Genomic DNA, 14,170 nt, shown 5'->3' with positions numbered 1-14,170 from the left:
CAAGTGCGACAGTCAAAGTCTCCAGAAGAACCGTGGCTGGTTCTGCAAGACGCTCAATAAAACTTACACCTCGTTTCCTTATAAAACTGCACCAATTCTACCGGAGACTAGTATTTTTATTTATTTATTTCACTCCAAATGTTGACTTTGTTTAGTTTACTACTGTTTACTGCTCTATACGGTATTTTTTAATTTTTTTTTTAAATGTAGAAACATTTAATTTCATTATTTTGAAGGCCTCTTTGCTCTACAGCATTTCCCTGCATGCGCCTAAGACTTTTGCACAGTATTGTATTCGATATGGAATGAATCCAGCCTACGTAACGTTCAAACAAAACACATGTATTAAGAATGAAACAATTACAGGATGATGAGAATGTTTATGGAAACAATAGTCATGTGAAAAAATAAGTACACCCCAATGAAAATTGTTGGCTTTTTCGACATATTTGATCGACGCTGAAACAGTGCCTGTTAATAAAGAGCTGATGTACTTGAACAAAACCACAAGGAAAATGAGCTTTTTCAATCATTTATTCAACAGAAATATCAATAGATGTAATATTCATCTGTAGAAAAAGTAAATACACCCTTGGCCTCAGAAGCTAGTATTGCCCCTTTTAGCAGAAATAACTTTTGACAACTTTTCCATGCTATATTCTTTCAGTTGCAAGATGTTTTATTGCGTGTTCTGCCCGGTTCAAATCCCACCGCAACATTTTAATTGGATTAAAATACAGGCTTTGACTAGGCCAGAGCACATTATTCCAAAATGCCTGGTCTTTGCAAAACTGTAGTCTTGCAAAGGCTTTTCCGTGGCACACCTCCCATGCAGGTCAAATTTGTGCAAACTGTTTCTGATGGTAGAAAGATGCACTTTGACACTAACAGTTAGAAGACCTACTAGCAGATTCTGTGATGAAATTTTAGGGTTCTTGGAGACTTCTTTTTGTATCAGTCTGCTCTTGGACTGAATTTGCTGGGACGGCCAGTCCTGGACAGATCACCGCCATTTGACCTTCAAAATGTATGTTCTGAGAACCAAAAATTGTTAGCTGGACATACACTGTCATAGCCTTGCTCGAGTGTCATGGAGCTTTTGAAAAAGACATTAACAGAGTTAGTTTTGTGGCTCATTTCCACTCAAAATTTTAACCTTGCTATCTTAAAGTTTAGAAAATAATAGTTATAAATCCGAAGTTCATCATGTTGAAGTTGCCAGTTTAAATCATTAAACCGGTTCCAAAATTTACCTCAGACTTCGCCTACCTGCTGCTTTACCTCATGTTCAGGTCATGCACAAACAGGACGATACTCACTGACTGTGATACTCACCTATACCAGGGGTTCCCAAACTTTTCCAAGTCAAGGCCCCCAAATGGCATGAACATTTGACCGAGGCCCTCCTTTTGCAAGATGTCTTTAAAACACATTACAAATACAGACTTCTGAATATATCCCCCTTTTTTTATTATTATTAATAATTACATCTTTACTTTACATTAGGAATTGATTGTGTGTGTGTGTGTGTGGTTGTCTGAGAGTGAGGAAGAGAAAATCATGTATTTATTTATTTTTCACACCAAATTGTTGATTCCCCACGGGCGCCCCCTGGCGGCCCAAACTTTGAAAACAACTAATAAATAGATGCAACTTAAAAATATATATATAGATAGATGTTGAATCGACGTCTCTTTGCTATCTGGGCCTCCAAATTTTGTTTAAAAAAAAAAAAACGCTCTTTATAAATCCCAGGCTCAACACTGATATGATATGAACACTTTCTTTGTCCTTAGTCTTCTCTTAAAAAAAAAAAATTGTTTAAAAATTAATAATTTGACCTACTGTCTAAAATATTTTTTAGTTTAGAATATATTTGACAACTTTGTTGGGGGTTGATATTGTCCAAAAAACAAAAAAACAAACAAAAAAAAAAATGGCACACCTACTCCAATACAAAACTGAAAAGGCAAACACCAAACATGTCTCAGCTGAAGAAAGAGGGAATATATATATATATATATATATATATATATATATATATATATATATATATATATATATATATATATATATATGTAAATGTTATGTTTTGCCAAACCACACTCACTCATATTGTCTTTTATAAGTGTGTCCGTCCATGAGCCACATCAGACACAAACCTCATTTATTTATTTTGGGTAGTCTCCCCCAGCAGGCGGGGTAACACTCTCTCGCAGGGGCTTTTATGTAAATGCGGATGAAGAATGCTGGCAATGCCTGCTTGACTTCAGACGGGTCTGGGAAAGCACTGGGGGGAAGAGAAAAAAAAGCCAGCGTAGTCTTGCTACAATATAACATTTTCTTTCTTTCTTACTCATGCAAGAACTGGATGGATAAATAGTAACAGCTGTAGGAAGTTCACCAGGACACTTTGTTGTCATTCCTGCTCAGACCTCGGAAATGAAGAACAGTCATGTAAACACGGATCGGAGTAACCCAGCAGATGAATGCAAGAAGTTTAAACGAAAGCTTCGGGATTCTGTTAAACGTGAGGAAAAGAGCTCACATGACTCGAAGAAAAGCCTCGACTCAGTAGAACCTTTGCTGGAGCAGGTTTATGGAAAAACCCATGAGAACAAGTTCCAGAGTTTTGATCCAGCTGGAGAATACATCCAGCAACCGGACATCTTAAACACTGCTCTCGATATGAAAGTGTACACGTTGCCATCACTGAGTAGGAATGAAACAGAAACGCCACTGTGGTCGATTTCAGAGACTGGGGGGAGAACCAGAAGCGACACAGCATCACTACAGGAATCGGTCTTCGATCATCAGCAAGCGTTTCCAGCAAACTGTCCTCCTCCTCATCACCATCATCATCATCATCATCATCATTCGCGTATCCTGTTATGCAAACGCTCTGAAAGGTCTGTGTGCTCGACCTCTCGGGGTTCGTACCTCCATAACAGTACTGAAACCACCGAGTCGGTTCGGAAACCAGCTGAAGAGCAGTCTGCTGGCGTGGTCACGGAGATCAGGGCAATTCAGCAGACACGAAGACTCCTGGCAAATGCTCGAGAGAGGACCAGGGTTCACACCATCAGTGCAGCATTCGAGGCTCTGCGAAAGCAGGTATCCTTCCCTGCTTTTATTTACTAGTTGAATAAAAGTCATGACTAGACACCTCTCTAGTGTTTATTGTAGATTAGCAGGACAGGCTTTTTTTTTTTTTTTTTTTTTTTCTTCACTTATTGATCAACAATAACATACACCAGATCCACAGGCCTACAGGAGCAGGATGACCAAAAAAAAAAAAGAAATAAATTAGGCAAATTACGAAGTGAGATTTTGTAGTAGACCGCGCTTAAACAAGCAAACGTCTTCACTTTTGAAATGATCCCTTGTTGAATTGGTTGCTCCAGCGCTGGAATTCTTGTCGGTTCGAACCTGGCGCCATGCTCCACTAATTGTGGCAGGTAGTCTCAGTATGCGCAGAACTCGAAAGATATACAAGCGTGAGAGTGAAGAGGGGGTCTAGAGTGGATCCGCTGAATTAAAAAGTAAAAAAACGACCGTTCGAGTCGATCCGGTTGGGTTTTATTTGTTTAGCGCTTTTAGCGATGGATATTGTCTGAAAGCAGCTTTATAGAAACGTAAACACAGGATGGAGATTTTAAGTGTGTGAATTTATCCCTATTGAGCGAGACGGTGGCGAGGGAAAAACTCCCTGAGATGATGTGAGGAAGAAAGCTTGAGAGGAACCGGACTCAGAAGGGAACCCGTGCTCATCTGGGGAACGACGGATAGTGTGAACGTAAAAGAAAGTTCATTATGGTTTTTATGTGAAGTCTGTTCTAAAGGAGACTTGAGTGCAAAATTGTACGTGGGAAATGCAGTCCTAAGTACATCGCGGCAACCGTAGTCCCGGCAACTACATCGAGAATGTCCACATGGACTTCAGGTCCAAAACTATTTCCATGGTACTTCAAGCGGTACCATGATGAGAAGTCTCCAGACTGTAGCCTGCAGATTTTGACTAGCACTCCTGTTTTGGAGGGGAGGCCGAGTAAGAAGAATCCAGGGTCCTCGCCTGTCTTGCATGCCTCCCCATCCTAAAACTTTGTACTAGGCGACGTGGGGGTTGGTGTAGAGTCTAAGAAGTATTTTGTACTGAGTTTCAGCCAATCTATTACAAGCACATGTTCTTCCGATCGATTTAACTGCATCTACTGATTCATCATCATCAATATGGGCAGCACTAAGGTCTGTCTCCCAGGCATGCCAGATATCATCAATACCATTAGATTCCATTGAGTTAAAAAGCCAGTACACGTTTGAGATGAGATGTGTGTCTTTCAAGTTCAGCAAGAGAAGATCTATGTCGCAGTACACTCTGGCATATTGCATTAATAAAATGGCGACTCGCAGGAAAGGCCATTTATGTCATAAGTGGACAAAATGATGTCCATGGACTATACTGTATATTACAAAATGATGGCAGCCAAAGCGATCAAACAAATTAAAAGGGATTTGAATGTCAAAACCGACCCCACCAAGGAAATTAAGTAGTAAACTCAGTATAGCAACTAACCTGCTCGAGGAAAACCGAAAAGCCCTATTCGCTGGATTCAAAGCCATCTCAACACTCGAAACAAAGCTAGATTGTATTCAAGCCAAGGTGTCAGAATACGTCCAGAAGATTGCTTTGGCGGAATCCAGTGCCAGCTTACAAGACGAGTGCATACTAGTTCTGGAAACAGCTTGTGCTATGCTGACGGCTAGCGATGCTAAGCTACTTGCCAAAGTCACCGACCTGAAGCCTTGCAGACACCAAAACAAAATTAGGATCATGGGTTTACTGAAGTGTATCGAGGGGCCCCACCCTGCTGCTTTCTTTTCTGAGCTTCTTGCTATGTTTCTAGGCCTTGACCTCTAGGTTTACTGCAAAAATGACGCCAAGATGGACGCCAAGGGTCGTCATCATTCACCTACACCATTACCAGCAGAACGAACAGGTCATTCGCAGAGTGTGAGCCAGGAGCGGCAAGCTATAGTACTGAGGCTTTCCCTCTGCCGTGTACAGTCCCCTCACAAAGTTTTGGAATGGCAAGGCCAATTATTTATTTATTTATTTATTTATTTATTTATTTTGGTTGAACACTAAAGTCATTTGGGTTTGAGATCAAAAGAGGTACATGAGACGATAGACCGGAGTTTAAGCTTTCGTTTCCTGATACTTGCATCTAGATATGTTAAACAATTTAGGACATGGCACCTTTTTGTTTGAACAAACCCATTTCAAGTCGTCAAAAATATTGGAACAGTTAGTCTTAAAGTAAATGACACTTAATATTTGGGGGCATACCTCTTGCTTGCAATAAGTTCAAAAAGCCGACAGTGCACTGACGTGACCAAATTGCTGCGTCCTTCGTGCTCGATTAGATTAAGGTCTGGTGTTTGACTTGGCCAGTCTAAAACCTCCCACCAATTTCCCCTGATGAAGTCCTTAGTTGTGTTGGCGGTGTGTTTTTGGATCATTGTCTTGTTGTATGATGAAATTTCTCCCAATTAGATTGGACGCATTTCTCCGTCGGTTGGCAGACAGAATGTTTCTGTGGACTTCGAAATTCATTCTGCTGCTACCTTCGTGAGTTACATCATCAGTAAATTTATTGAGCCCTAACCATAACGCTACCGCCACTGTGCTAGACTGATGAGCTTGTATGTTTAGGATTGTGACCAGATCCTTTATTTCTTCACACTTTGGTAGAGGTTAATCCTGGTTCAAGAACTTTCCTGGCTCGTCTCTGTATTTCTTTGCAAATTCCAATCTGGCTTTCAGATTCTTACTGCTGAAGAGTGGTTTTCATCTTGTGCTATGTCTTCAAACAGTGGATTGTATTAACGTCACCCATGTCCAGTGGAGGTTGTTGGAGATGTCACCGACTGTAGATTTCGGCTTTTTCTTCACAACTCCTTGTTTTCCTTGGCTGACCCGTTTGATTGTTATTTTCTTTCTTTTTCAGGAGGTTCTTCATTGTTGTATTGGCTGTACCTAATGCTTGAGTGATGGCTCTGCTCAACGTTCCCTCTTTTCTCAGCTTCAAAATGGCTTGCTTTTCTCCCGTAGATAGCGCTTTGGTCTTCTTGTTGGTTTATTATTTTTAACAACAAATGCAGTCTTCACGAGCGAATCCGGGGGCTCGAACCAAGACTAGACATTCAGAGCTATTCATTGTTTAAACAATCAATCTAACCGGGCACATCTGGGCAACAAGAAACACCTGTCGGTCGCATGTTCCGATATTTTTGATCACTTGTAAAATGGGTGGGTTCTACCAAAAGGTGCCACGTTCCAAGCTGTTTAACACGTCTCTAGGTCAATATCGGAAAACAAAAGCTGAAATTCCGATCTATCGTCGTCTTTTCATCTTTTGATCTCAAACCCAAATATCTTCAGTGTAAACAAAAGAATTGGCCTTGCTGTTCCGATACTTTCAGAGGGGTCGGCTTATACATACAGATTATACATTCAGATCTTAATTTTTAAAATGGCTGTAAATCCACACATTCATAATGCCTTTAAATACTATCATTGAAAAATAGCTGTGTCCTTCTACTTGTCAGAAGAGCTCTGCTACTCTGCTATACATGTCCATACATGCCAGCCCTGTTCGAAGACTGACGTCAACACCTGCTACTGTTTTATAAAAGCAGACCAAGACAACATGGTTTAGTAGTTCCTCGATTTACATGTATTACTATGTGTTTATCACTGCTTCTTTAGGTGCCTTGCTACTCCTATGGACAGAAACTCTCCAAGCTGGCTATATTAAGAATCGCTTGCAACTATATCCTGTCATTGGCTCAACTTGTAGATCTGGACTATACACCAGACCACAGCAACATGAGCTTCAGAGAGTGTGTTGAGCAGTGCACCAGAACCCTGCAGGCTGAGGGTCGCTCCAAGAAGAGAAAGGTAAATAGAGCAGCAGGGGGTTTTCAGATTTTCAAACGTAAACTAGATATTTCTTTAGGCAAATATCGTTATAATGAAAGTAAGCTAATAAAGTACAGTAGTTCAAAAACTATTTCTGCCCCAAAAATAAATGTTCTGCCCCAAAAATGCATGCTTATTGCTTATATTTAATTTAGACGGTCACCTCTGGCTTGCTCATCAGGGACTGATGTCTTCAGTGGTGCTTGAAAGTTTGTGAAACCTTTTAGAAAATTCTATATTTCTGCATAAATAGGTCCGATCAGGTTCTCACAAAAGTCTTAAAAAGTTATAAGGATAATCCAATTAAACAAATGAGAGAAAATATTTTACGTGGTCATTTATTTATTGAGGAAAATGATCCACTGTTAAATATCTGTGAGTGGGAAAAGTATGTGAACCTTTTGCTTTCAGTATCTGTTGTGACCGCCTTGTGTAGAAATAACTGGAACTAAACGTTTGGGGTAACTGTTGATCACCTGCACATCTGCTCGGAGGAATTTTAGCACATTCATCAGAACGGCTTCAACTCTGGGATGTTGGTGTGTTTCCTCACATGAACTGCTCGCTTCAGGTTTTTCCACATCATTTCTATTGGATTAAGGTCAGGACTTTGACTCGGCCGTTCCAAAACATTACCTTTGTTCTTCTTTAATCGTTCTTTGATAGAACGTCTCGTGTGCGTAGGGTCGTTGTCTTGCTGCATGTCCCACTCTCTTTTGAGATTCAGATCATAGACAGATAGATGTCCTGACATTTTCCTTTAGAATTCACTGTTCCGTCATTGATGGCAAGTCGGCCTGGCCCAGACGCATCAAAACAGGCCCAAACCGTGATACTACCACTAGCATGTTTCAAAGATGGGACAAGGTTCTTATGCTTGAATGCAGTGTTTTCCTTTCTCCAAACATACCCCTTCTGATTTAAACCAAAACGTTTTCCAATAGCCTTCTGGCTTGTCCATGTGATCTGTAGCAAACTGCAGACGGGCGGTAATGTTCTGTTTGGAGAGCAGTGCCTATCTCCTTGCAGCCCTGCCATGCACACTATTGTTGTTCGGTGTTCTCTAGATGGTAGACTCATTAACATTAAGATTAGCCAATGTGAGAGTGGCCTTTCGTTGCTTAGACGTTACCCTGGGTTCCTTTGTGATTTTACACGTTACTTGCTCTTGGAGTGATCTTTGTTGGTCGACCACTCCTGGGGTGGGTTACAGTGGTCTTGAATTTCCTCCATTTGTACACGATATGTCTGTGGATTGGTGGAGTCCAGATTCTTTCAAGATTGTTTTGTAACCTTTTCCAGTCTGATGAGCATCAACAACTCTTTTTCTGAGGTCCTCAGAAATCTCCTTTGTTTGTGCCGTCATACACGTCCCCAGACACGTGTTGGGAAGATCAGACCGCCTGTTCTTTAAATACAACATGGTGCTCACTAACACCTGATCATCATCCCATTGATTGAAATTTCACCTTCAAATTAACTGCTAATCCTCGAGGTTCACATACATTTTGCCACTCACGGATAAGTAATATTGGGTCATATTTGTTTCGTTAGGATCTCTTTGCATACTTTTAGGACTTTGATAATGTTTCAGGTGATATTTACGCAGATATACACTGCTGTGAAAAAGTATTTGCCTATTTCCTTATTTCTTCTGTTTTTGTGTATATCTCAGACTAAACAGTTTTAGATCTTCACACGAAATACAAAATAAAAGAAGGGCAACCTGAGTAAACACACAATACAGTTTATGTTTTAAATTTTTTATCCGTTGCATTTGGACCCCGGTGACTGTCAAGGCCGTAACATATGATTAACGTAATTCTAATGCCCATATACACAGCTGAATAGCTTTCTTGATCTATCAGTCATTGGTCCTGACTTATGGACTCACCTCATCACCTCACCTAAAAATATTTAGCTTTTATAAGCTAATACCATTATTTACTGATTTCTGTCCCATTCTTTGTGTTTCTGAAGGAAAACTTTGCATTGCCTTTTCTGTTGGAGAATCTTACAATGATCCAGTTACTGACGGCTGCCATTTTCCAACCTCAGTACTTGGAGAATTAGTTCAATTTTGAACCACCTTGTTAACTGGGTAAATACATGAGTCTCTTTTCCCAGACAGGTTCAGCACATTCATTCGTTCACCTTTAAAAACCAGTTTATTCTGGTCATGGGTCAAACCCAAAGAGTCATATAATTGTCCTCATGATGTCTCTGGCAAGGACAGATTTTCTACTGGAACAGCAACCGTTGAAGCATGGACATGGCAGGGATCTTTTAAGTCCTGTAAGTAGTGGAGTGAGGCCTCCATGGATCAGACTTGTTTGTCCAGGACCTCCCGTGGATGCTTGATCGGATTGAGATCTGGGGAATTTGGAGGCCAAGTCAACACCTTGAACTCTTTGTCATGTTCCTCCAGCCATTCATGAACAATTTTTGCAGCATTTTTGGCGCATTATTCTGCTGAAATAGGTCACTGCCATTAGGGAATGCTGTTGGCATGAAGGGGTATACATTGTCTGCAACAATGGTTAGGTAGGAAGGCGTGTGTTTTAAATTAACATCCACACGAATGCCCAGACCCAAGGTTTCCCAGCAGAACATTGCCCCCAGAGCATCACACTGCCTCTACCGGCTTGCCTTCTTCCTATAGTGCATCCTGGTGCTATCTTTTCCCCAGGTAAGTGACGCACATCCACATGATGTAAAAGAAAACATGATTCATCAGACCATGCCACCTATTTCCATTGCTCCATGGTAAATGGCGCACTTATATATAGCGCTTTTATCCAAAGTGCTTTACGCTGTGTCTCATTCACCCATTCACACACCAACGGTAGCAGAGCTGCAATGCAAGGTGCTAACATGCCATCGGGAGCAACTTGGGGTTCAGTGTCTTGCCCAAGCACACTTCGGCATGTGGAGTCACACGGGCTGGGAATCGAACTGCCAACCCTACGATTGATGGATAACACGCTCTACCACCTGAGCCACAGCCACGCCATGGTCCAGTTCTGATGCTCACGTGCATGTTGTAGGCACTTTTGGCGGTGGACAGGGGTCAGCATGGGCACTCTGACCAGTCTGTGGCGATGCAGCCCCATACTCAACAAGCTGTGATGCACTGTGTGTTCTGACACACTTCTGTCATAGCCAGCATGAACGTTTTCAGCAATTTGTGCTACAATTCAGTGATATTGGACCAAATGGGCTAGCTTTCACTCAGTGAGCCTTGGGCATCCATGACCCTGTTGCAGATTCACCGGTTGTCCTTCCTTGGACCACTTTTGTTAATTACTAACCACCACATACTGGGAACACTCCCGAGACCTGCCGTTTTGGAGATGCTCTGACCCAGTCGTCTTGTCAGCCCTTGTTAAAGTTGTACACTGTTTCTCATTCACCCAATCACACACACACACTCGCACACATGCAAGGTGCTAGCTTGCCACTGAGAGCAACTTGGGGTTCTGTGTCTTGCCCCTGTGTCTTGGGTTTCTTGGAGTCATGTGGACCGGGAATCAAACCGCCAACCCTAAGATCAGCGGACAACCCGCTCTGAGCCACAGCTGCCCCAATTGTTCATGTTATGCTTGATCAGTGTAAATGTACTTTTTTGCTTTATAGGTAATATTTCACTACTTGCAAAACTAGTATCACTAGTCCAGATGTGTCCCAGCTGTTTCTGCCCTGCCCGCGTTGGCCGTAAACTATGGATATTGTGATTTTCAACGCGTTATCTGTTAGTTTGATTTTAAAATGCACATGCCAAAATCTTACCACAAAGTCATTTAGTCACTGAATGATTTATGATTGATTATTTATTTATTTATTATTTAAAATACCGTTGTCAATGGATTATATGTCCATTTTCTTCTCCTCACCTCATACAGAGGTGTTACATTCCCCTTCAGGTGTCTAGGGGTAAAGGGGAGTAACCTTGAAGGATAAATGATGGATGATGGTAGGGAAGGACAGCAGTATTGTTAAACTACTGCTTTATTTTTTCTTTCCATACATTATATATTACTGTAGATGGGCAAGGTAATGAAGGGATCAGTCCATCAATAAAATAAAAACAAGAAGACAAACAAGTAGTACAAACTGAGTGGTAATTGTAACATGATAAAAATCATTCAGTACAAAGGAAGTGATATTATAAGTGGGTAACAATAGGCCAACTGGACAGCAGTTACCCCAAACATTTAGTTCCAGTTATTGCTGCACAAGGCGGTCACACCAGATACTGAAAGCAAAGGTTCACATACTTTTGCCACTCACAGATATGTCATATTGGATCATTTTCCTCAATAAATAAATGACCAAGTATTATAATCTTGTCTCATTTGTTTAATCGGGTTCTCTTATGACTTATGATATCGTAGGTCATGTTTATGCAGAATTGTAGAAAATTCAACTTTCAAACGTTCACAAACTTTCAAGCACCACTGTACATGTCACACTGTGTGCATTTTTATATTTTCCTGTTTCAGGTTTAGTTAACGGCACAGCACTTTGAATGTCCATGTGTATTAACAAGTTTGTAAATAAACTTCACATTATTATTATTATTATTATTATTATATGCCTTTTCAGAATAGACATCATTTCTGTAAGTGTTTAGTGACGTGCTAGGTCTTTAGTCTTCAGTGGCTCAGCTGTTCTGACAGCCAGAGGAAATTCATTCCACCCCTAAGGTTCATCATATTTCTGGATGATTTATACTTTATCAGTATTCTCAAGTTTTCATAGTACTGTCCCCTCACTTGTCCTTAGTTATATTCTTAGTTAAATCTCTTATAAATATATATTCTTGATTATATTGTTCGAGAGTAAATTGAGAAGAAGCAGATCTGAAGGGCGTACCGGTTTATAATTTTACTATTTATAATTTGTCTGTATTTTCAAATTATACTGCCAAAAAAAAAAAAAAACGAATTTTCTTCTTCATCTGTGAAATAATGTGCTACCACTGCTGTGCTAAGTACAAATGTTGAATGTGCAAAACACAGTCAGAAGGAAAATAGCCAGGCGCTCCTCCCCCTCTTGCTGGCAGTCCCAGACACCAGATGTTTGCAAAGCTAGCTGGGAAGTCCTGCTGGCGCCATTCAGGGCAGAGGGCAGGGTGAAGGCACGCGAGTTGGAACCAGGAGAATTCACTCACTGCAGGAATTGGCACATTACCCAGTGCGTTACCCTGGCTGGATCCCCAGTTCTTCCTAGGCCATCTGTTGAAAAATTTTTTTTTATTTTTTCTGCACCTATAAATGAGAGAGGGGGAGGGTAGGACTAAAATGTAATCTGTTGGGGAGAGAGAGCGCGAGAGAAAGAGACAGACATGTAGTCTGGGGTGGGGTTCATAAGAAGAAAAAGACATGTGTGTCTTGTTCTAACTGAACTAAATGATTTGGGGTTTTGTTTTGTTTGTTTTTTTTTTTTTTTTGCATACGTTGTTAATATAGTCTTGTAATGTATAACTTTTTTTTTTTTTTACATAATTTACTCATCCCATCTCCACATGCCCTTACACTCTGGGTTAAAAACAACCCAAACTGGGTCATTTTTAGCCCAACGGCTGGGTAAATATATAACGGAGCACATTTTGTGCTAAACTGACCCATCAAGTTGGGTTGTTCATTTGTTTTTCAACCCAACGCATGGTTCTCATTATAGATACACTTACTACCGTGACCATTTTCTGTGATCGTCATGCGCGTACAAGTGCAGTGACGTAACTGTGACGTGCTCCCAAATGGTCCATGGACACTTGAGATGGGGAACACGTAAACAGTCAAAGTTTCCTGGACACAAGAAGGTGTTCCGAAATGTATTGCTGAAGTAGTGCATGTAACGGATAACAATCTTATATTCGTATCGCGTGTTTACGTGACATTAATCGCGTGGCAGTTTAACTGATTACAACACGTGTTTATATATAGGCTTTGACGTAAACGACTCAAATTAGTAAAGTATTTAAGACGGAAACGTCAGGTTTTGATCAAAGGAGACGTTTAAAACGTTAAGCAAAGCTGAAGAAGGTAGCGGTGCATTTAAGTAAGGTCGTGTAAACTAGTGTACAGTAATGGTTTTATGGATAAATATATCGATACGAACCTTGGTTGTCCAAATATATCTAACAGTCTGTCCGTGTGGAAACCGCTACGTCCACGTGAGGTGAATTCAGACAGTCCTCGCTGAGTTGATTTGACCCAAGGAGCCTGGGCTGATGCGTTGGGGTGGGGGAGGGGTGCACTGATTCACCTGTCAGCAGTTCGGTTACACAAAACTACCCAAAAACTACCCAAGACTGAGAAAATAACCCAATTAAATGACACAGAAAGCTCAACCCAGCGTTTATTTATTAGAGTTTATCCACTCTGGATTGAATAAAATGTTTGTCTTTTCCTGTGACGTGATTTGACCTCTATATGGATGCTTAAAAACTTGGGGTTGTTCTTCTTACGCAGTTTCTCCCTTACTATGCCCATGATTATATATTAGTTATCTTAACTCATACCAGTATCTTTATTGATATTTACTCTGTCATTCAAAAATAAGGCTGAATTTGTGTAACTCTCGTGTGTATATGTTTGTATAGGAGTAAAATGAAGACTGGCTTAGAAGAAAGAAGAACGTCACTACAGAACGATTAGGACGAGGCATATTCTACACTGATGCATCCTTACACTTGACGTGTGAGATCCTGGAATGTTCTATCGAAGTAGGCTAAAGTGTGTGAGGAGAAAAAAAAAGTCACAGAATTATTACATATATAATAATAATAATAATAATAATAATAATAATAATACGGTAACTGCAGATATTAAAATATAATACATTTCACACTACGAAAATATTATACAGAACACACTATTATTATAATTCTACACTGCAACGATGAACGATTATTGTAAAATGCCCGTATGATGTTTGTCGATCGGATCACGCATTGCAGGTTTTTACAGATGTTTCAGTTAGCTTGCAGGATTTCATTTACGCTTGAATTTGAACTTGAGGCTTGTAAAACTGCATGGATAGGTTAGGTAGCACAGATTCATAATATGAATTATTAATATAAACAAATGTTTAATGACGCATTAAAGACCGCTTCCATCAGTATGAAATAGTATGCATTGAGTTTTTCCTCTCAGAAATAAATATTCAACATATTTCTGTACT

The 14,170-nt window shown here is 40.4% G+C and overlaps 1 protein-coding gene across 1 annotated transcript; it reads left to right on the top strand.

Annotated features, from left to right (window-relative positions):
• Positions 1–2,218: 2,218 nt before the first annotated feature.
• atoh8 (atonal bHLH transcription factor 8) lies at positions 2,219–14,160 on the top strand. Its single transcript, XM_053631522.1, has 3 exons — positions 2,219–3,114; positions 6,770–6,961; positions 13,590–14,160. The coding sequence occupies exons 1-3, from the start codon at positions 2,443–2,445 to the stop codon at positions 13,593–13,595; spliced, it is 870 nt and encodes a 289-aa protein (XP_053487497.1). The 5' UTR covers positions 2,219–2,442; the 3' UTR covers positions 13,596–14,160.
• Positions 14,161–14,170: the final 10 nt, after the last annotated feature.

The sequence above is a fragment of the Ictalurus furcatus genome, chromosome 8 (assembly GCF_023375685.1).
Source record: "Ictalurus furcatus strain D&B chromosome 8, Billie_1.0, whole genome shotgun sequence".
Taxonomy (NCBI): Eukaryota; Metazoa; Chordata; class Actinopteri; order Siluriformes; family Ictaluridae; genus Ictalurus; species Ictalurus furcatus.
Note: the sequence above shows the minus strand (reverse complement) of the source record. Positions and strands in the feature narration are given on the sequence as shown.